This window comes from Artibeus jamaicensis, unplaced genomic scaffold (assembly GCF_021234435.1).
Source record: "Artibeus jamaicensis isolate MK-2021 breed Jamaican fruit bat unplaced genomic scaffold, CSHL_Jam_final scaffold_916, whole genome shotgun sequence".
NCBI lineage: Eukaryota > Metazoa > Chordata > Mammalia > Chiroptera > Phyllostomidae > Artibeus > Artibeus jamaicensis.
In genome coordinates, this window is record NW_026522059.1 from 33,845,869 (window position 1) to 33,869,706 (window position 23,838).

Sequence of the window (23,838 nt, forward strand, 5' to 3'; positions counted from 1 at the left end):
CTGGCCTCACAGCTCTGGATGAGGCTGGGTAAATCCCATATTGGCCTATGTATGTGTATAGAATGGACTCAGGTGAACAATATCTGGCAGGTAACGGTTGCCTGCCCAACCTGAAATAGACCATAAATGCTCTTACAGTTTATTATTTTAAATTTTAAATTTTAAAAAATATATTTTATTGATTATACTATTAATAGTTGCCCCATTTTTTCTCCTCTTTATTCCCCTCTGCCCTGTACCCCGCCCCCCACCATCATTCCTCCACCTTAGTTCATGTCCATGGGTCATACATATAAGTTCTTCGGCTTCTCCATTTCCCATACTATTCTTAACCTCCCCCTGTCTATTTTGTACCTACCAATTATGCTACTTACTTACTCCCTGTACCTTTTCCCTGATTCTCCCTCTGCCCCCTACTCCTCCCTGCTGATAACCCTCCATATGATCCCTATTTCTGTGAATCTGTTCCTCTTCTAGTTGTTTGCTTAGTTTGTTTTTGTTTTGGGGTTTTTTTTGGTCTGCTTGTTGATAGTTGTGAGTTTGTTGTCATTTTACTGTTTGTATTTTTGATCTTATTCTTAAATAAGTCCCTTTAACATTTCATATAAAAAGGAGTTGGTGATATTGAACTCCTTTAACTTCAGCTTATCTGGGAAGTACTTTGTCTGCCCTTCCATTCTAAATGATAGCTTTGCTGGATAGAGCAATCTTGGATGTAGGTCCTTCCTTTTCATGATTTGGAATACTTCTTTCTAGCTCCTTCTTGCTTATATGGTTTCTTTTTAGAAATCAGCTGATAGTCTTATGCAAACTCCTTTGTAGGTAACTGTCTTTTTTTCTCTTGCTGCTTTTAAGATTCTCTCCTTAGCTTTGATGTAATGTAATTATGATGTGCCTTGTTGTGTGCTTCCTTGGGTCCAACTTCTTTGAGACTCTCTGAGCTTCCTGGACTTCCTGGAAGTCTATTTCCTTTGCCAGATTGGGGAAGTTCTTCATTATTTGTCCAAATACTTTTTCAACTTCTTGCTCTTTCTCTTCTCCTTCTGGCACCTCTATGATTTGGATGTTGTAACATTTAAAGTTGTCCCAGAGGTTCCTAACTCTTTCCTCATTTTTTCTTGAATTCTTGTTTCTTTGTTCTGTTCTGGTTGAATGTTTATTTATTTCTTCTCCAAACCATTGATTTGAGTCCCAGTTTCCTTCCCTTCATTGTTGGTTCCCTGTATATTTTCCTTTATTTTCCTTTTCATAGCTTTCACTTTTTCCTCTATTTTGTGACCATACTCAACCAATTCTGCAAGCATCCTGATTACTGTGCATCTGATAGGTTGGCTATCTCTTCCTCACTTAGTTGTGTTTTTTTCCTGGAGCTTTGAGCTGTCCTTTCACTGGGGCCATATTTCTTTGTTTTGGCTACCTGCTAAGCAGTAAGGGGTGGAGCCTTAGATATTCCCCGGGGCAGGGCAACCCTTGTTCCCTGTGTTGTGGGACTGTATGTAGGGTAGGACTCCCAGAGGGAACAATGTCTTTTGCTCAACTCTCGGCCTGCTTTCAGTCACTTCCTATACTACCCACAAGCAAATTGGGCCCTTCTGGTGCTGATTCCTGGATGGGTGGGTTTGTGTACATTCTAGGGCCATGTGGGTCACTCCAATGAACTCTCCTGTGGGGCTGGGACTTTCTCCTGCTTCCTCAACCCCCACAGGTTTTTACTGTCAGAGCTTTTGAGGCTTTATTTCCCCACGCTGGAACCAGCCTGGGTTGCACGGTCTGTCTCCCACCCCAGTTGTTTCTCCCAGTTTATCCCCATGCAAATGTGGGGCTGCCCAGTTCTCCAGCTGCCTTGTCATGAGTCCTTTCCGCCCTGGCTGCCTGTCTCCTCCCCTCCTACTGGTGTGAATGAATGTTTCTTCTTTAACCACTGAGGTGTCAGACTTCCATGCAGTTCGATTTTCTGGCAATTCTGGTTATTTTTTGTTGTTGTCGTCCTTTTGGTTGTGCGAGGAGGCAAAGTGTATCTACCTATGCCTCAATCTTCTGCTCTTATACTTGAAATAAGAGAAAACAGTCACGGGCCCTAGGAGTGGCCAGGGAAGGTTTGTGAAGGCCTAGAGAGATTGAATTGGGCCTTTATAGCAATTATTTAGGTGGAATTCATTTGTCTCATTCTTTTCATGTGCCAAGTACATTTGTAAGTGTGAAAAATAGAGTCATGAGGAAAGCAGACAAGACCCTGCTCTCATAGAGCTTATAGTTCAGGTGTGGGGGAGGGAAACATCATAAACACATTAATAAGATCATCCCAGTTAGTGTTGAACTCGAGGGAGGCAATCACAAAACACAATGTTAGAATGATGGGGATGCGGCTGCTACTGGTGAGACCTTATTTTGGATGTCGAAAAATGATCTCAGAAGAAGTGACATGTGAACGAAATGTGAGTGTTGGGAAGGAGCTGGCCACATGGCAGTTCGTGGAAAGGTGGACAAACCCATCAAACGGACGGATGCATCCTATGGGGTTTATTCATCAAAGCGCTGCATCCTGCAAGAGCATGGGCAGATTGAAAGGCTGAAAGCCGTAGGTTAGTGCCAAGTTATAGGGGGTCTTGGGCATCGGAAAAGGGCAAGAATAAGGACTGTGTGTTTCTTTGCATGTATCAAGGGATGAGAAGTTAGAAGGGAGAAGAAAAATCTGGATGAGTGTAGTCATGGAAGTTTAAAGAGGCTTTTGCTGTTGGGAAGTTGAAGTTTCGTTCACATGACCTATGATGAAGGATACCCAAATAATATAATGGCCCCACCACTTCCTGTTTAGAGGATAGTCTAAAGTGAGGCATATGTGGAGCTCAGTGGACTAATTCAAATCAGGGATAGAGGAGAACTGTCCTATAAATGAGACTGTGGAGGACTTGACAAAGGTAAGCTACAATCCCGTGTACTTACATGGAGGTAATGTTTTCTAAGTCTGATGGGATGTAACAGTTTCCTCTGGTGACAGTTCCCCTTGGAACCAAAAACTAACAGTGTTTTTATTAATGTAAAGGAACAGTATTAATGCTGTAAATTTTTTTTAATGAAAGGAAATAAAGTTAGGGTTAGGGTTTGATCCAGTCCAGGTTGATTGATAAAAAGAGGTGTGTTCGCAGGCTTATTTTTGGCATAACTGTATATAATTTACTAAAGGAGAATTTCTCCCGAATGTTGATATAATCCCCTAAAGAAATGTGTTGGGCCCTGTAGGGATTCCTGGCTGTGACTGAGAAACACAGTGATGGGGAACCGTACTGGCTCTTTTGAGGGTGATTCTGCTGTGTGTAGTCTTTTACATCCTATTAAATTTTTGAAAGATAAAGTGATACAAGAATGATTTGCGGAGGCCCACAACTCTTCCTTTTAAAACCTTAGCTCAGTGTACACACTGAAGGGGTGGGGGAGTAAGATAAAAGCATTATAAATATGAGGTTAACTGAATTCAAATAGAAGGTTCTCTCAAGTTATTGCATTCCTTAGAAAATAAATACATTATGCATATGGTTAAGATTGATCAAAAAAGCGTTCTGTGTGCCAGTGATTACATTCCCATCTGTGATTAAGGTTTTCTGTCTGCATCTGGTTTTCACATTATATTTCTGTAACAAGAATCTTTTATATAGCGGAGTTCACTTTCTGTATTTTCTATTAGCTGCAGCTTGAACTACTGCACGGATCGCAGATTTACACATGTGGTTTTCATTACTTCATACCATTGAGAAAAAGTAATATTTGTTTGGGAATGTATGTTTTCCACAATTTCCATGGCAATATAACATGTTGGGCCTTTTTAATAATGCTCTTGTAGAACTACAAATTGTTTGAGGCATTCTCCTCTCGGTGTAGTTTAGCTTTTAAACTTGTCTCAGTACGCTCCCTGCATAATCAGGTCTTACAAATTTGAGGGCTGAGGATCCAAACAAAGCAATTACTAAAGATGGAGAAATTTACTATCATTTGAATGCAACACAGACTTTAGTGTAGAGTAAGTTTCACAAATAGCTGGATATATATTTCATAGTGCTCATTACCATTACTCATTATTTCATATTGGAAGACAATTTAATATGTTGGATGTATAAAGCACATACATAATACTCCAAAGATGTTACTTGGAAAAATCTAAACATTAGTACTGTCTCTCTTTTTTTGAGTTATCCTATTGATTGTGGTATAATGTGTTCTCTGTTTTACACAGTTAAGCGGGAAACATTCTCACAAGTAACTTTAGTCTTACATAGTGTGTTGTTTGCATGCATGTTTGCATACCATGTTAACATGGAAGAATTTAGGAACATGCACATTTAAAGTATTTTGTAACACTATCTTCCTGCCAGCTTTTTCTGCATTCACTTTAGAGTACTCTGATCAAAACGAACATAAGTAAAGTTAAAAAGTGAGGCGGTATATTCTATCTTAGAGGATCATTTGTAATGAGACATTTATCTTTGAAAGGATGTTTATGGGGATAGTAATTTTGTGCCCCTAACACCGAGGTCCACTGCACCGTTTTTATTACTGAGCCCTGTTGTTGGCCTAGTACTAAGCAGCCGTGAGTAGGAAGAGCTAGACCGAGACTCTGGGGATGGGACTGTGCTCTGCCCACTTCGGTTGTTCAGTGGAGCTGATGCTCCCTGGCCCACACGGAGGCATGGACCGCTTTTTGCAGGCCATCCGGTATCTTTTTTGTTGATGGTTGCTAAAGCACCATATAGTATCAAGTATCATGATTGAAGCTAAGAAAAGTACCCATTTTCTTTTTTTCCCCCATAACATTTGTTTATTGTCTATGCAATGTTCTTACCTTGGAATAGAAATATTGGAAATAATAGGATTTTGTAGAGAATGACTCATTTTCATTTCCAGACATAATTACGTTTAATATCTAGATGTATTTACTTCCAGTCTCCCCTCCTTGCACTCTCCGCCTCACCCCCAGTATTTGAATATGTATATATGTATATGTGTATCTTTGTATCTTGGTCACTTTCTTAACTGAAATTTAGGATTCATAGTAAACCAAATGTTTCCCAGTTCCAGCTGACTTTCTTTAATGACCTTTGCTGAGCTTCAAGACAATTTCCAACTAAGAAATACCTACTACAGTATTGTATTTTTGCTAACTATTCCTTCCTTGATTTTTGCCATAAAGAATGAGAAACAACTGACTTCCATTCAAGATGGCGGAAGTCCAGACCTGACCAGGACTCCTGGCTTCCCCCCAGTAATGCCGTCTCCTATTTTATTGCATTAACAAATCGTATTCACATGTACAAACGCATTTTAGGATTGGTACCTACACAAACATGAGAAGCAACTGATGGCAGAGTCATAATAATGTAGCATATAAAAGATAATGCTTAAAAAGAATCTGTGTACATATATGCATATTAGAGTATATTCATTATTTTTAATTTCTACAGAGTACTTTGGCCTCTTAAAAAATAATAGAAACAGCCTTAGTAATACTTTTTCAGACTTTTATAAATCTTTATTTTTTTTTGCATTTATTTAGTTTCTACCTTATGTGCATATGATTGTGCTAGGGTCCTGTTTCATAGATAGTATCATAAAGTAAATAATGCACATTTAGTGATACTTTTTCTATTCATAGTAGTGGTAGTAATAGCAATAGGTGAGTAATAGGTTTTCAATAAATGTTTGAGAATGAATGAGCGAATTCTAAATCTTGCAAATCTAGCCTGAAAATAAGAATATTAGAATTGCTCTAGGAAAAAAAGGAAGGGATAGAGATTTGTTCATTTGGTAAAGTGATTTGCCAATAACTGTTGTTACTAATATTTTTAAGCTAGTTGATTATATAAAGATTATTCATTACTATTATTGGTAGCTTTAGACTATTTTAGCTAATAATAGCAATGTTTAAATTTCAGAACAGTGAAACCATATGGACACCACTTTGTTTTAAACAAGACTTCATTTGCATGTGAAAATCCCAAAATGTAAAATAACAACAGGTCTCAAAGCATGTTCTAAAGAAATCATATTATCTGACAGATTATTTTAATTTTTTTATCAAAGCAGGTAAAATCTAACACTCGTCTAAGGTACTGATGATGTACATGTGGTCAACACCAATATAAAGAAAGAGGATTTGTCGGGTTCAGAATGAATCCAGCTTTGAGTCGGATGGTTGGAGAATTCAGAGTTCTTTAGAGAAGTCATAAAGAACTGAGAAAATGGGGATTGTCTTGGGATCTTCTAAAATTTTGAAAAGCTTATATTTGTTTCTTAAAACAAACAGACTGGTCTAGTATTATCTTGTAAGTAGGTGGGTGCTACTTCAGACTGGTTGTGATATATGCGTTTTTTTTCCCCCTTTGTTGTTGTCAATAGAAAAGATTGATCTCTGGGCTGGTGAACATAATATCTGTCCCAGTCAGAAAAGGAGAGAGGAGATTAGCAGAGCGATTGGTGGAGAATGATATCTGTCAAAAGAAACACTTGGAGAGCACTGAGTTTAGTAATAGGTGACTGCCGGAAAAAAGGGAACTTTGAATATTGTCAAGGTAAGGAACAGATAAATATTTTGATTTTGCAAATTTACTTATGTGCCAAAAAAAAAGTCAATCTATTATTTTTTCCAATACATTATAATTGTGAAGATTTTCTTTCCTTTTTTCTTATTTTTTCTAATGCCTGTTGATAAAGAGTTTGTATTATTTATTTAAAAAATGTTTTTGACACAGGTAACAGTGTGGTGATTGCCAGGTGGGGCAGGTGGGGGGCAAATGAAGAGGGTGAAGGGGGGATAAGTGGTGATGGACGGAGACTTGACTTGGGCTGGCGAACATGCAATGCAGCGTGCAGATGATGTGTTGTAGAATTGTGCACCCGAAACCTGCATAATTAACAGAATAAATTCAATCAAAAAGAAAATAATAAGTAAAAATTTATTTTTGAAATTTTGGCATGTGGGTTGGGGTGGGGATTAGCCAGCCTATTTGTGGGAGCTCTTGTTTCATAGCTTTGGGTCTGAAGATATAAAGTGATCGAGTACCGAATTTTTTCACCCTCTTCTTTTTGCAGTGCGTCTTGCCATGTTTCCATAATACATCTGTCATAAGCTGAGCAGTACTTGGAGTTAAAGAGTAAAAGCTATGCCACGATTTTTTGTGTTTATTGTAACTAGAGATGGTGTTTTCTGAAACAGTTTGTTGATGAAAGAGGAGAATAAGTATTTTTCTATTCATCATTTCTTATTGACTTGGATTTTTTTAAACTTTTTTTGCTGAATGTAACTTCCTAAGCAGAATTCATGTCGGAGGGCACATTAAAAGGGAAAAAAAAAAAAAAAGGATGATATCTAACTTTAGGAAAACAGGAAATATAAGCTAAGTGCATTGCCATTTGGCAAGAGACTTCTTAAAGTCTACAACATTTGCAAATTAAAGAGAACCCTGAATTAGGAACTCTAGAGAGTCGGTGTCTCCTGTAGCCAGTTCTGCTTTCGGGTTTAGTGGATGGACTTGAGCAGAGGCACAGATGAATACGGATAAATTGGCAAGAAAAAACAGAGTTAACACAAATGTTTTGAGCTACTGGCTGGCACTCTGGTGACTGGAAAGTGATTTTGGGAATACATTTTTGAAGTTCTGTGCCTGACTGCCTAACGAGGAAAAGTGGGGTAGCAAAACATTCACCCTTGGTGGCCAGTGCCCTGGAAATATCACTGCTGGCGCCCACCCCATGAAGTCGACTCTTGCAGTTCACTTACTGGCCTATTCTTAAAGTTCCCAGGAGGTGTTGGCAAATGCGGGCGTTTTTGTATTTGAAAGAGCAGAGAAAATGAAATAATTTCTTGCATAATTATAGATTCCTCTCAGGTAGTCTAAATCACAATTTAGTTTCTCTGATGGTATTTCTCTTTCTTTTCTTCCCCCTTCATATTATGATGGTGATATTCCAGTGTAATTAAAGAGAGACAAATTCAAAAGAGAAAGCAAGGAATTAAATTTTATTAAGTAGTTGAGGCATTTCTTACCTCTGCTTCTATCTTCTTATGTATTGTTACTAAAAATTAATTTTCTGAGAACTCAAATCTTGGTCAGTTAGATTTCTAAAGTCCAGCATAGAAAGAAAGATTGTCTTACTGTTAAAGCAACCAACTAGTAATAATAACCACCACCACCTCAACCACCCTGGCTTTAGAATTGTTTTCTTGTCATCTTCCATCAGAAGAAAGTGATTGTTTTAAGAGGATATAACTTTTGCCTTTCTGCCTTATATACTGCTATACTGCTATGGGGGTTCTTGGTGTTATGGTAAAATATCTAAGGTATAGATTACATATTGATAAGAATATACTATTTAAAAGCTTGAGTCTGTGTTACAGATACATAAAGTCATGGTCTTTATCAACCCTTCCCATTACCGTCATATTCTCTTCTAGTCATGTGTGGATATATATCTGGGCTGCTGGCCATGAAGGATGGCAGCATGGAAAATCCGTATTCAAGGCAAAAAATGCACGATAAGAACACGAATTTTAAAACAGCCTAATGCCTGTTATTTGTTATAATATGCAAATACCAAACCCCCAGCATCATGTATCAGAAACACTATGTTGAGTTTCTTCTCTCTCTGTTTCCTATACACATGTGTGCATGCATTCTTAAAAAAGGTGTGTATACCCACATGCAGAAATACAGACACTTATATTGGCGTATTTTATAACCGTTTGCTTTTTTTAAAAATGGCAAAAAATTACTCCCATTTTTCTTCCTTTTTGTCATAGTAATGGGTGTATAAAAATTTGGGGTTCAGACTTAAGTTGGCCCAAGAAGTAGAAAACAGAAATCGCATACTTTTAATTTGCAAACACCTGGCAGCCATTGGGTTCCTGGGGTTGTAATTTGGAAGGAGAAAAAGCAAAGACCTCTATGAAGTTGAACAGTTGGGGCTGTAAGGAAGAACGGCCTGAAGTGGCACCAGAGAGCCTGTGTGGAGAGTTCAAAGTCAGGTGGAAGTAAGTCACCCGGAGACAGGCCTGCATCTGTTGGGAAGCCAGAGGGGAAAGTGATGCAGAGGGGAAAGTGATGCTAAGCTTCCACTAGCTTAGGTGGAAGCTGATAAAGACAAAACCCTAATATGTTTCCCACCAGTGTTTTAAATCGTACTCAAAATATGCACAGCACTTGGTACTGCAGAGCCAGGCTTGAAGCTGTGCTCCTGCGGTGTGTACCGTTGTGGGGAGTAGGTGGGTTTGGGGCAGCGTGGGTGGTGTCCAGCCAGAGGACCTTGATTCGATAGACCATTAAGGAAAATACCGTGAAGAGTCCAGTGTTTGGCATATTTAAAAAAGGGTCCATTGATTGTCTAGAAGATGCAAGAGGGCAATTTTGACAGAGGAAACTTGTTGGAAAGTAGTAGTATTTATGTTCTTATCACAGGACAGGGTATTTGTGTTTCACCAGTTTATAGAAATGTATGTGTTTCAAAAGCCACATTTGTATTTTTAAAAAGAAGTAATTTAGATGGTGTTGCACACCTTCAAATAGATCTTGATTAGGAAAAGAGGACAGTTATTTTCTTGAGAAATATTGCTGGTTTTTTGAGAGCAATTTGCATTTATTTTTTTGTTTTTCTTGTGTGTGTTCGAGGGGCCTGATAGCATTAATGGGCTTTACCCCACATGGAGCTTTGAGCTTATTGTAGCACCGCACACTGATCCCAGGTCAATGTGATGCGTGAAATCAATTTATTTGAATCTCTTTGCCTCTATAGGAATTTGGCAGCGTGCCAGTTGTTTTCATTTAATGTTCTTTGTGTTGAACACAGACAAGCAGGCAGGCTTTTGTATTCTTCTCTCTTTTTGGTCTATATCTCTTTCAGCCAGTGTTTTACTCTATGGGTTTTGAGATGAAGGAAGAATGTATTATGTATGTGATTCTAATCATTACTTAATATTTATTTTTGTGTGTGTGTATGTAGTATATATTATATATAAACTATCCCTTCAAAGATTAAGAAAGTGGTGCATTTATATACAGATACAAATAAATATAAGTATATAAATATACCACTTTCTTAATGATTGAAGGAATTTTTTTTATATTTCTTAGTTATAATGGTGACTTCTTTTGTACACTAGGAAATATTTCAGAATTTTGTTTAAATAAGATTTTTAAAGAAACATCGGAGGGCATTTGCTTACCATAGTGCCCATGATCAAAACTGAAAATAACAGTATTAATGACAGGATGCAACACGTTTAATTTGTGAACTGGGATATCAGCATTTATTTCGGGGGGAGCTCTTTCGATTTCCAAGAATCCACACTTTAATCAAGCACACACCAAAGAAGAAAATTATTATTTTGGTATTATTCTCTTTGAATAATCCATCTTGACTCAGATACCGATAATTTACATAGATTTGTTATATGTGAATTTTTATGAAGTTCCTGCCATTAGAGTAATTTTTTTTCCTTTTATAAAATTTGGAAGGGAACAGTACTAGGGTTTTTATTACAAATAGATTCAGACTTTCTGTGGATGTTTTTGTTCGGAGGATTTGTTTCTGGGTCAGACTGAGAAAGAGGTGGGGGAGGAAATGAGAGAGAGAGTGAGGGGAACACTCTGTTGATGCTCCAGGCAGTTCTTGTGGAAGTTGATATGCAGAACCCTGGAGCCGCAGCGCTGGGGGTCAGGCTCCTACCCAGCAGCTCTGCTTCCTTGTTTAATTACCTGAAGAGCAAAACAGTCAGCCTGCAAGTGTGTGAAAACCCAGTATCTCTGGCAGCCGCCTGGTGCTCTGACATCCTGCGAGGCCAGCCCTGTCTGTCCAGCAGCGTCGGGCTGGCTCCCGCCTGGGTTCCTTTCTCTCGGCAGGCATTGTGTGGAAGAGGGTTTGGTCAGGAATTTGAGGTTCCTGCCAGTGCTGTGGCCCTGCTCGCTCCTGCAGGACTACACTAACAGATACTCCTGATTTTCCTTTTTTTATCAGATGGATCTAAAAACTTGGCTCTTTCATTCTACACTCTGGCCTTGCTATGAAACAATATCTTTATCAACAGCAGCAGACACTAACCTGTGGAGCAAAGGGCTGTTATTTTCCTAATTCCGGTTAATGGGCTGTTATTTTCGTAATTCTTGTTGTATAATGTTCTACCTGTGCTGCTCTTTTGGGTCGGTAGTTCTAGTAGTTCAGGATGGAACCAGTAGTGTTGAGGTTGTTTCTATGAGGCTGTTTTGGAAAAGGTTGTGTTTTCTTCCTTCCTCAGAATTTGAATATGAATGTGGACATTTGCTAGGGGAAGCTGGGGGTTGGTGTGGCCAGTCTGAAAGTGGTATAGGATAAATGTTCTGAGGAATGCTAGGAGACAGAGCTATCTGGGAGAGTCCAAGAGTATAACCAAGATGCTGTCTTACCAAGGGGAAGTCCATCAGGTCCTGCATCCACAGTGTGGGCTGATGAAAAGTCTGAGCTGTGGGAGAGGCAGCAGAGGTGGTAGGGTGGTGGTGGGGGCTTTCCTGCAAAGGGGGTTGGTATTTCCACCTGCTTTATTAGGATTCTGTCAAGCAACTTAAGGGCATTTATCCTTTAGATGTACGTACCTGCATCCCATTAACGAAGCTAGGAGTTACGGGCATGTAAAAAGAGCAGCGTGTACCTCTGTGTGCAATGAGCACAGCTTCAGGGGACTGATTCCATTTTTTTTTTTTTGTGCATAGAATAAAGGAACTGGACTTTGCAGGGAAGAGTGTGGTAGGAATGATTCCACAACCTTCTTTCTGTATTATATTTATGAAGGTAATGTCAGTAGTTTCTGTCTGTGTACACCACTCCAGTGGAAAGTATATCAACATTTCAATAATTGGATTAGCCTGGTGTGCCTTGTGACGAAGCTGGCGTCGCCATGATCTGTTCTGCACCAGCGGAAGCAGCTCTGCCATGGTGTTAGGCATATCCTCAGGCGTGTGCATGTGTATTTACGTATCAGCCTGTTTCATTTCTTTCATTATATTTTGCTTTTCCACATCAGTGTGCATATGAAAAAAGAAAACGTAAATATATGTCAATGTCCTTCCTTCACTGGCATCCTCCACCAACAGACTCTGGGTTTCCCCATTTTGAAGCTCCAGCCTCTTTCTCGTTCTCGCTAACTGGAGCTTTCTTAAATGCAAGTAGCATTCGCGTCATTTGTAGCATTAAGACTTGGCAGCAGAGAGTGTATAATGTGAGAAAAACTTGGAGGACTTGAAAAGTGAATGGAGAGTTATGGCTTGCAGGTGGCACCGGGAATTGCAGAAGAAACTATGAGCAAGAATGTGGGGTTGGTGCCCTGTGCTGAGTGTGCCAAGGGTGGAGTGAAATGGCGAGGAAAAAAATCATGTATGAGAGCAGAGAGGGAGGTGAGTTACCCTTGAAAAGAGAAGGGAAAATTCCTTTACGAACTGTGCACTTGTGGCAATTCACCAGCAGGAATGAAGACAGTACAATTTTGTCAGATACAAAAGTCACATTTTAAGCCCCCAAATTTAAGAGTTTGGTATCTTAGGTATCTTACAATGAAGAATAATTTTAATAAGTCAGAGTGAGAATTGGAGTGTTCATACAGAAGTAAGGGAACTGAGTCGAGATTTATAGGTTTTTCACAATAGTTTGGTACATTTCAGAATATGCTGCATTCCATTCCATTGTGCCTGGTCTTCCTGGGCAGGGAGGATGGGGCATGCGTGATGGAACCCAGTGGGGTTAGAGTGAAACATTAATTAAAAAATTTGCACTGTTATAAAAGCAAATGTATTATACTGGGTATTATTGGAACCAATAAATCATTCATTTTGGAATGAAAATTTGTAATGGAATCAATTCGTGGTAGCTAAAAGCCATTTTTGAGTAAATTTGAATTTGTTTATAAGCGTGGCAAATTAGTATGTGTGCATTTTCATTCATTTGGAATGAAAATTTGTAATGGACTGAGTCCATGGTAGCTAAAAATCATTTTGAGTAAGTTTGAATTTGTTTATAAACTTGGCAAATTAGTATGTGTGCATAGATATTCCTAATTTGCAATGTGGAGAGATAGAAATGGAGAGTTTGTTAGAGATAAAAGTCCTGTGGAAAAAGAATATGATGAAAAATTCTGCGATTTTATTTTATTGCTGTGTATTTGCTCCACCTGGTGGATTTTGTTGAAAGTGTTTTAATTCATGTTAATGAAAAGAATATCCTTTACACAATTTATAGGAAGATATATCTTTTGTTTCATTTTTGTTGCTCTGTAAAATAATTTAATTTTTATCAAGGTCAAAACATTTTTATGTCTTTGCTTAGTTTTGTTAATGCCTTGAGATTAATATATATTCATTTTTCTGGTTCAAAATGTCACACATGCTCATTTGGAAAATAGAGAAAAATAAAAGATTTGGAAAACAAACAAAAATCAAAAAAGGAAATAAATACCATTTATAATTTCATTGCCTGGGACTGTTGCTTTATTTTTAATAACAGATGTTATCAGAAGAGGACCATTCTGCATTTACATTTATTTAAAGACATGTGGAATGTTAAATACTATGCCAAAGTGTGATGGTTGTTATTTTAATTATTTTGGGGCAGTTGCTCTTATTATAATTTCCAGAGCTTCCCACCCCCCCCTGCAAAAAATGTTTAGCAGCAATGGTTTTTATTCAGCTGTATGTCTGTGTAGACAGAGATTAAAGGTACCTCATGCCTTCACAGGGCGGTTTGCAGAGCTGATGAGATCTGTGGTTCTGTGGGTTTACACAGACCGCATTCTTTGGAAATCTTAAGGATTCAGTTGTACTTTGATCATCTTATTGTCTTCCACGGGTTATTTTTTTTCCTCCTTTAGACTGTAACAGCTCTGTAACAGAAGGTGAAGTTTTCAAAACAGTGTCTTCATATGCAAGGGATTTGGAGACCTTTTTATTGTCTTTAAAATTGTCATTCATAGTCCTCATTAGCGTTTATTGTTGCAAGCCTACAAGCAGAAAATGTGAAATTGGTATGTCATGAATAGCCCCACAGCGCTCTTGAGCCCCTCCCATTCTGCCTGCAGTGTGGTGTGGGCTGGGCTTCGAGGGAAGCTGTCCAGATGGCTGCCTGCACAGAGCAGAGATGCAGGTTTTGTCTCTGGTGCTAAGAGGAGGGAAAGTTCATTGGAGCATACACCGGCACCCTTGCTTTTTAACAAAACTGACTCGCCATTAGTCAGGATGAGGAGGTGACAACACAGAAACAAAGGTTTTCCATTTAGTGTTACGGTCCTTGTCAAATGGATAAGGGAACGGTAGTTAAGGTGTCTTCTGTACAATCCGAGTGATTTTTATGGTTATAAAAATATGAGGAAACTAATAAATGACAGCTTGTTTGCAGATTTACATGCAAGTCTACACTTAAGTTTGTTTTTATGGAAAAATTCTTTCATTTGAAGTGATGGAGTTGATATAGCTAGTGTTCATGTAGATTACTAAGGAAGTGTTATACTTCCAAATAGTTTAAAAAATTAACCCCTTATTGGTGCCTATGAAGTAATCTATAATTAATATTAGTAAGTTTGAAGTTTGCATTTAAATAGTGAAACATTCAGACAATGCAAGTTTTAAATGCATTATAGCATCTCAGAATTTTATTGGATATTAGGTATTCAAAGTGAAAATTTGTTGGTGGAAAATAACTGCAGTACATTGGGGTATTTTAAAGGCAATAGTACAGTCAGAAACAATTCATAGTAACTAAATATAGATTTTGTTATTTCTAGCACATGATATTTTATCTTAAACATTTTATTTTGCACAAATACACACAAGTGCACACACCGCACACTCAAATGTACCAGTAAACATCTTTTCATTCAAAATAGAGGAAGTAATTTTCTCTATATTATGGAACAGATAAAAGTATACTTTAATCCAACTTACGAATCAAGTATATTACTTGAAAAATTATTGATATGACACTTTATTCTGTACACAATGAAAATGGAAAAATATAGAGACATTTGGTTTTCAGTTTAGGCAATCATTATTATTTAAAAATGTGTTGTGATCAGAACCTTCAAATCAGAGTTCAGAGCACATTATTAACACACTTTAACTAATGAAGACACAAATATCCAAGTGACCTAAGTCATCCAGTTTGACATGTCCTAGGTAAAGGGAAGGGAAGGGGTTGTGACTCCTGGCGCTGGACCCGCCACCTGCCCCAGTGGATTAGGATTTCTTGACACACTGGTCCAGTATGCTGTCCATGAGACACTGGGTTGTACGGCGCTTTGTCGTCAGCTTGCAGGTGATCCAAGCAGGGAAGCTTTTCTCCTGAGATGTCTGGTGTGATCACCTATCGAGACAAGCTTCCTCTGTCCGGCATGATTTCTCTTACTGAATTCCATCGTGTTGCTAGCACGTAGGCCCTCTTGGACAGCCCTAAATAACTCTTTGGCCCCATGATGTTTATACAGCCTTCAGATTTTTAAAATGGCAATCATTCTCTGTTCTCGACTTGTCATTTAAGCAAATTCTTGTGAGCTCTTCTGGGGGCTGCTTAAAATTGAGGCACAAATGCCTGCCAATCATTTCCCCCAAAGGAGGTATTTGAGGGAAACGGTGTGAATGTGTCTAGTTGTTTACAACAGACATTTATAGAACGGAGTTTAAATGACAGATGATCCTCTTACCTGTATGAAGTAGTTCAGCGAACTTTGTAACCTAATTTTCTTCTCTGCCTCTGATTTCTTTGTGGTTAGCTCTGTCTTCTGTCGCAGCCTAACTACAACTGTAACCATTTGTTTTTCTTGTGGCACAACACAGTTGGATTTATCTGTGCCAGGAAACAATCTATTATGGCCTTTAATACAGTTTCAGATGTCTTTCAGTGGCAGAAACAAATTCATGAACATTTTTATTAGGTGCTGTATCCATTTAATTGACTGTCACAGTGATGAGAAGTTAGGAAATCACCTAAAAGAGAGGTCCATCTCCCTTAGCCCAACAGCTCACCAGTTAGGTAGGTTTGCCCTGCCAGTGGGATGCCTTTGGAAAACACTAATAGCTTCCAGCTGGGTGGAAAATCAGAACCTTTGGGGTCTGACAAAACTAGCAGATTTGAATTTGAAAGCAGAGCTAATGCCTCCATTTTATTTTTTACCACTGGCCCATAAAACATTATTTTCCAATATGTCAACCTCATTTGGTGGCCAGTGGTCTGAAATTGAAAGTGGAACAAGCAAGTAGAGAAATCTGGACGTTAGGGAGTCCGCCCTTTCAAGCCGGTGTGCCACTTTGTGGAAGAGCCTACTCTGAGAGCAGGGGGGTCCTAATGACCATTCATCAATGCTCGTTGGCTGATCATTGAGTGCCTTCTCATTCAGTTTATCAAGTCTTGCACATAAAAAGTCAGAATAAGCCTTATTCAGCTTTGTTAAAGGCAACTAGGAGTAAAATGCTCCACTTGAACCTATTTTGCCCTTGTTTTTTCACTTTGTTAATGCAGCCCTGCTTAAATGAGTGTCTTTATTGGGTCAGTTAGAATATCTGAAACTATTAATTCTCTTGTATTGAATAGCTGGTGGCAGGCCAGAGCAGATGGGGTAGGAAAGTATTTGGTTGGGTGTATTGCTTTCAATTAGGATCAATGAGGTTTCAGCTTCTTTGAATTAACTCACTTAATACCCACTGTGTGAAGTCACAGCCTGCTAGAAGCAGGAAAGAAAGTTGAGAAGACCTGTAGAAAAGCTTTCACTCAAATTCTCCTTTCACTGGGGTAGAGAGCTTTCGTTAATTGCAGACGATTTTAATAGACTGCTAGCCCCTATTGGTTAAGTCAGGTTTTGAACAAAGGCAAAATCTGTAGGATAGGGTTCGTTTGTTTTGGAAACAAGTGAAAAATACCTTGGAGTAATACAATACCATAATGCCCTTCTAGAGAATAATGTAAAATTATTGTCAAAAACGAGCTCGTGTATTGTTTTCAGAAGCTTGGCCTTCAGTTGTTTGACTAAATTTACCAATTTGGAAAGTGGGTATTTAGATGACTTTCTTTAACAGATCAGCTTAAAAATGCTCTGTGTTCTTCATTAAAAGACATTCCTTCACTGACATGGTCCTCCTGAGGAAGTACGTAATGGGTCAGCAATGTATTCTTTGGGGTTGTTTTGAATATATTTAATTTTTTAAAATATGTTTTCTAATGGTGCAGGACAGTGCTTTGTACTAGAGGAAACTTAGCACTGCATGTTTTTTCCCCATTCACTGCATAAATGCATTCATCCTGTTATTGATTGTCTATTTTTACAATACAGTTTGGATGTTAGAGATCTTGGCTGCTATACTTTCTTTTTTCTTTTTATTAAAGGGAAAGTTATTTTTGTCTGAGTCGCTGGATGGAACTAGGTCTCCAGGTTTCCATGTTCAGGGAGAACAGCCAAGTAGGGTTGCTGCTTTGCGTGGCCCCGTGGACTGAGGAACACGTGGAAGAAACTGGTTTCCTGGGAAAATGCTGAACTAGTCTCAGATGCACACACACTCAGGCCTTTCTGCAGTCAGACTTCTAGGTGAGAATCTCCAGGGATCCGGGTTTTGTTGACATGGATCAATTTAAAGTGGCAATTACTGTAGTCAGATAACAGCTTAAAAAGCTTTTTTACACATAGAAAAGATACATAATCACACGGCATATGGACGTTCAATTTTCTGAGCGATGGCTTAGCAACTTGCAGTGTACCGATATTAAGACCTAGTTTTAAAACCAGATATCATCCAGTTTTTTTCAAGTGGAATGCATTTTTGTCCTATGATTTTCTATTTCAGAAGCGATTCACCGTGCGTATCAATGAAAGGTTGGGTTTCCCACTGTGAGCCTGTTTTCTTTCTCACATAGATAAAATATTTTAAAAAATCATTGAGTGGCTTTAAAAAATACTCTCTTTAAAATGGAAATACACAGATTTCAGATGCTGGATTCCATAAAGGCCCTTATTGCAGGACTTAATTGATTATCACTCTCATGCCTACTATAAAGCTTTCTGTCATAAGAATGTTTGAGCTCGGTGCTTAACTATACTGAAATCCATTACACAGAACCTCATTACAAGTGACATCTAACTAAGATGAACAAAAAGATTAGCCTCATAAATAGGGTGCAGTATACTGTTAGTGACAGAACAGAGTAATCATTATGAATTATACTCTTTTTATAAGTTGTCTCTGACCATGATGGATTTTTGAGGGGTTCGCTAGATGAAGCAGTACTTCTAGGTCGCAATATTTGGGGGCTGAGGAAGTTCATATTGATTGACACTGTTTACTAAAGATGAATTATTTTTAGGTTGTGCAGGGGGTGTGTGCGTGTGTGGGTGTGCTTTGAAACAGGTTGTGTGCACTCTTGTGAAGAAGTGTAGGAAGGGTGAGTAGGTAGAAGTCACAGCGACTGCCTGTGTTTTTAGATGGGCTTTTATGATTTTTTTTTGAGGCAGAAAGTAGGGGGAAAATCTTACCTGACAAAGGCTGAAAGCGTATAGAAAGTGTTGAATGTGCAGAGGAAGACTGTGAAGGGACAGCAAGAGTTAAAGGGGATGAGCCTGTCTGTCATATTCCTTGAACTTGCAGGGTTGTCAGAGGCTCCTGGGCAGAATTGTTTTTGTGTTTATAGTGGATTGAACATACATTGGAAAGGTAAAGCCTGAGGCATCTGTCTCATCATGTGCCTGCCCTGTTGTTAAAACAAATACATACAGACCTAGGGAAGATTTGGAAGTCTTGAAGTGAGGAAGAGTTTTAGAGGAAAACGGTATTTTCCTTCTGCCTGGCATTTTTGTGTGTTTAGAAAAGGCATGCAAGGCAGACAGGCGTATATGTTTCTCCTGTGAGGCAAGGATGTTTTACAAAGGACTAAAGAGGGACTGCTGAGAGGAAAATAGCTAGCTTTAGATAAAGCACTGTAACAAAGGCTTGTAGTTTTATGTATCATGGTGTCCATTAAAGCTTAATAGGGAAGAGTCCATTGAACCGGGTTGGGTATGTGTTATTCATGGGAAGGATAAACATTTAAGGGTGTGCAAAAAAATCAGAAATCAGGAGGACATGATTGTTCAGCTTTTGAAAAGGCTTTTTGCAGTGAAGATTTTGTTTTCATTTCCCATGGATCTCTATGCAAGATAGAGGAGAGTAAGCTGGAAATGTTGGGCGCGTATCAGCACAGGGATCACAGGGGGTTAAACGCACACTAGTAAAATAAAAGTGGCCTGCTTCTGCTTTTACAGTGTTCTGTTTTACACATACCACTGAGAAGCTGACAAAAGGAATGATTCCGATACTTTGTTCAGTGTGATAAACTGGCACCATATCCAAAGTCTTACAGAGGTGTTTTTATACTGTTTTGGATTTTCAGTTCAATAAACAGGCTTTGAGGTTTGTGCCTATGATTGCTTTTTTTATTTAATACCATTCACCATTATGAGAAGATGAAGGGAAACCTTTTATTGTGAGCACTGGTAGGGGGCCAGGTCTACTTTTCATTCTTTTGGCAAAATAAGGGTTAACTTGTAACTGGATGGGGGGTTGGTGAATGAATTATTCAGCATTTAGCTTATCATTCTGCTTTTTACTTTCTGTTCTTTGGTGCTCTGGAACTTCTGAGAGAGTGGGTAAGGGGAGGCCACGGTTGCGATCCTTTGCACACACATCCCTGTCATTGTTCTGCCTGAAGAGACAGGGCTGGGTTCAAGGCCACATGTGCTCCTGTCATCATCCACATTTCTGCTTCAAGTGCAACCCGGAGTGTCAGCTCTCCATCTGTCTCTGCCTGGCAGACGCACGCGCCCAGCACCCTGCCTCGGGCTATGCCGCCCCTTCTGATGGCCCTCCTCTCTCTGCCTGCACTCATTCCAGAACAGGAGGCATGAGCTCTGCTTGCGCCTGCTTTTAGGAGACAGTCACTTTCTGTGTGGACGCTGCGTTCAAGGATGCCTGGTGAGTTCGCCCTGCTCTACTTTCTCTCTCTGATTTTACCATGAAGAAAGCGTACTTTTCCTTAGGCATGGAAACTACCTTCTGCCCCGTGGTGTGCTTAACCCTGTGTGGGCAGGGGCTGGGGATGACAGAGGTGATCTGTGGAAGGTGGCATAAACTGGGCCATCAAAATCTCCATGCGGGGGTGTAGGGTGTGGAGTCCTTCCTTTTAAAATTCGGAGGTGTGTTTTAAAAGCTGAGGGGAAACTAGCCACGTATGTGTGCCAGAGCGATTTACTTGAGTGAACTGAGCTTAAGTTAGAAGTGTTGTTTCTGTTCTGGATTTTGTGACTGTCATCTGTACCTTGCATCCTGGAAATTTCATCTGGGGAGAGAGTTTTCAGATTATGGCGGAACCCTGGGATAAGGTCTCTTTAAAAAGCTGTTTATCTTAGAGGAAGTAAAGAAAGCTTTGGAACTACAAATATTCCCAGTCTTGTCCTAAGTCCTTAGATGTCATAGGCAAATAATTGCCATCTGTTAATTAAGAATAAAAAAGTCTGCCGAATTCCTGAAGCTGTTGTGGTTCTGGAAATTTAGTGTATGTCAGTTTCCTGTGAAAAATATTATCTTTGGAGCCTGGAGCGTTCCTGTCGGTGATTGTTGCCAGGGAAGGCTCTGCTTATGGAGAAAGCAGCCCTGGAGGAGAAGTCTGGTGGGGAAGGAGTTGCTTCTGCTCCTCCCAAGAACTGTCTGGGTTGCCCGGTGCCTACTTGGAGCAGCCTCTCTCCAGATAAAAAAAGACAGGGCAGAGAGAGAGACCCTACAGCTGGCCGAGTCGTGCACATTGTTTGGGCAGGAGAGGCAAAAAGGCTGTGCTCGGTCAGAGTGTGTACACCTCACAGATGGTGTTTTGAAACATTATCTGCCAGTTTTCTGCAACCACAGTTGTGTGTAGGTATTGCCAGTTGTTTGAAGAATGTTTTCCCCTTTAGTCTGTGTCTTGTAATTCTCATCATTATTAATATATGTGCAGAAAGGCTGCATTTGTGACAGAACTGCAGTTTTTCATTAGCTCAGTAGATGAGGAATGTATGTAGATGAAATGTGGGTAAAATCAATTTACCAAAATACAATGAGCAAGGAATTCAAAAGGTCGTTTTAACTTCTGAAGCTCTCACCTTTATTTATGTTCACTGAGCACCTAAAAATGTAGTGTGCATTGGGTGTGCAGTGTGGAGTCGGTGTGAAAAAATGCGTGTGTTTTTTATTTCACTAGAATATTGTAGCAGTTTCATCTGATTTTTATGTCAGCATTTGAATCTTCTTTGTTTTTATGCTCTTCATAAATGTGTTAAGTGATCAGATTTATTTGTATTTTGAGGAATTCAAAATACAAAACAAAACTCAGAATAAACCAAAGACATTCGTCACTGGTAATAGGAGAAAGGGATAGTTAGGACCCTCAGCACCCTTAATTACATGGTTTTAAAGTAATCTTTAAAGCATCTTTATTTAAAATGCATTGAACTATATTTAAAGTTTTACAGTGATTGGTAAGTTTTGTTTTGTTATTGAGCTGTTAATATCTGACTGGTTCTGAAACAGGAGCCTGAGGTGTGGGCAGTGTCTCTCTCTCTCTCTTTCCCTCTCATCAGCTGTGTTAGAGAACCTTTTACTTGGATGCAGAGAATATATTAACAGCTGTGACTGTGAGCATGTGCCAGAATGGAGATACTTGAGCAGATCTGACACTTGGCTATTTTTGACACCCATCTGCACTTTTTAAACTCTACTATTGGGTGGACTGCCTCTTAATATGTTTTTAACACATTTTAGTCCCATACATATGCACTTATGTTAATGGACAGTTAACCACCTGGGGCATATTTTATATAAGCCATTATGTATATAAGAGTAAAAGAATGTGTTTTGGGTAATGTGCTGTTGTCACTGTTTTTAAAAATTTGGCTTACATATTTATATAATGCCATTATTATTATTATTATTATTATTATTATTATTATTATTGCCTGGTGTCAGAACTGGTTCCTGGTTGTATCAAACTTGAGTAAACTATTCTTAGGTCTCGGACCTTTTTCATAAAAACGGGGCTCCCTGGAAACAGATATGCACAGACCGAATTTGTTCAAAGACATACCAGTCTGTGAGGGTGGGTAGGTACAAAAGTCTTTCGTGTAGGGGTTTCTAGAATTATTTCAGTGAACAAACACATGCTTTAGCTGTCGATAGCATACTGTTACCAAAATGAACTATGAAAAGTCCAGGGAAGCCATGCATACTTTAAAGAAATAAGTTGAACTATTTATGATTTAATTCAGTATAAGGAAATATCATTTCACTCCTGTCACTTCCTGACAACTGGATCCCTCTGTTTAAGAAAAGGAAAATGTTTTCCTGTGACAAGGTTGGGATACCTGGGCATTGTATTGTTCCAGGAGGAGATGACTCCCAGCTTTCTGAAACATTTATATTTTTATCAATTTTATATAATATTATCAAAGAACATATGTTGACCTACAAAACGCTTTCCGACTGTTTCCTTAAAAGGACAATAAGTGAGCACAGTCCGTGTAGCCCAGAAATAGTGCTGTTCTTTCAGAAGATGGCTAATATTAGGTCAGACCACCCTTTCTCAATGGTCCTGCTCTCCAGATGTGCATGGAACTTTTTTTTTAAGTTCAAGTTTCAAAAAAAAAGTTTGTTTTCAAAATCTGGTTTTACTTAAGACATCTCCATTCTGGAGTGCATTTCATAAATTGCCCACATATTTTTCTTAGCAGAGAACTTAACTGGCTGTAATTTTTAACACATGGCCACATCATGTGATATTTTCAAAACACTTACGCAGAGCTTTATGAAGGTCCCTGCAGAAATGATCCATCCTCTCACAGCCGGCCTGTTTTTTAGCAGCATATCTGCATTTTCCATTTAGTGGAGTTATATATTATTAGCTTACATTTTTGGGTAGTAAAACAGTGCATTGCTGATTGTAAAACATGGACTTTATTATCTGCTGAAAATTGATTTGGCATTTATAGCCACTGTGTACGAGACTGTGTTTCTGTTTTTAACATCAGTGCTTGCAAGCGATGATTTGTGTGAAAAACACCAATGAAATTGCCATGGACAGACAACTGTTAGTGTCCCTAGTAACTGAACATTTGGCTAATGCACCTGGTTATTATTTTTTTTAATCGATGCATCGAAATGCTCTTATACAAGAACCAAAAACACAACAGATCATTCGCTGTCACTCTGTTTTACCCTGCAGGTCTGTTGGCCATTGTGTTAGGCTAATTCTTCAAACAAGCCTCCTGAGCCAGCTATTAAAAGAAAACTGTATAAGCTGCAAATATCCAATTATAAATGTAGTTTATATGAATATTACTTCTTTGTAACAGAAATGTAGATTTTCCAGCTTTTCTCCAAACTCTGGCACCCTTTCCCTTTTACAATTGTTTCCTGTTTAATATTTCAAAGTTCTTGACCTTTCAGTTCGATATTTTAAATAATACTTAGAAAGTTTCACAAGGCATCTTCCTGTATAGTTAATGATCTATTGAAAAATGTAAGTGTTTAATCTTTTGGGGAGGGTGATAATTTGTGAAGTTGTCATAAGACAGCTAGTTTATTTTTGTGTTTTAGAGTAAACCTTTCCCTTAGCGGGCACTATATAGTGAGTAAGGTTTGTTAATCATCTCGTCACCGGTGATATTTGATGTTTTTGCACAGAAGATGCTGTGATTACAAGATTCTGAATGGCCTTCTGAATCAACAGAGGAACAGATACGTTTTAGAGCTGGAAGGTTTATCTTGCAAGTGCCTCCAACTTACAGATGTTGAAACT

General features: G+C 38.8%; 1 protein-coding gene across 5 annotated transcripts in view; it reads left to right on the forward strand.

The window, feature by feature from the left end:
* RUNX1T1 (RUNX1 partner transcriptional co-repressor 1) overlaps positions 1 to 23,838 on the forward strand; it is a 146,910-nt gene that overhangs the window by 21,312 nt on the left and 101,760 nt on the right. For 2 of the 5 annotated variants that reach the window (XM_037140389.2, XM_037140390.2), the window contains exon 2: positions 6,388 to 6,560. The exons of 2 other annotated variants lie outside the window; for them this stretch is intronic. In XM_037140389.2, the coding sequence (XP_036996284.1) occupies positions 6,473 to 6,560 (88 nt within the window). In that variant the 5' untranslated portion in view covers positions 6,388 to 6,472. Of the gene's footprint in view, positions 1 to 6,387; positions 6,561 to 19,672; positions 19,989 to 23,838 lie in introns of those variants that run through there. One more of the 5 variants, XM_037140392.2, reaches the window with a different exon arrangement.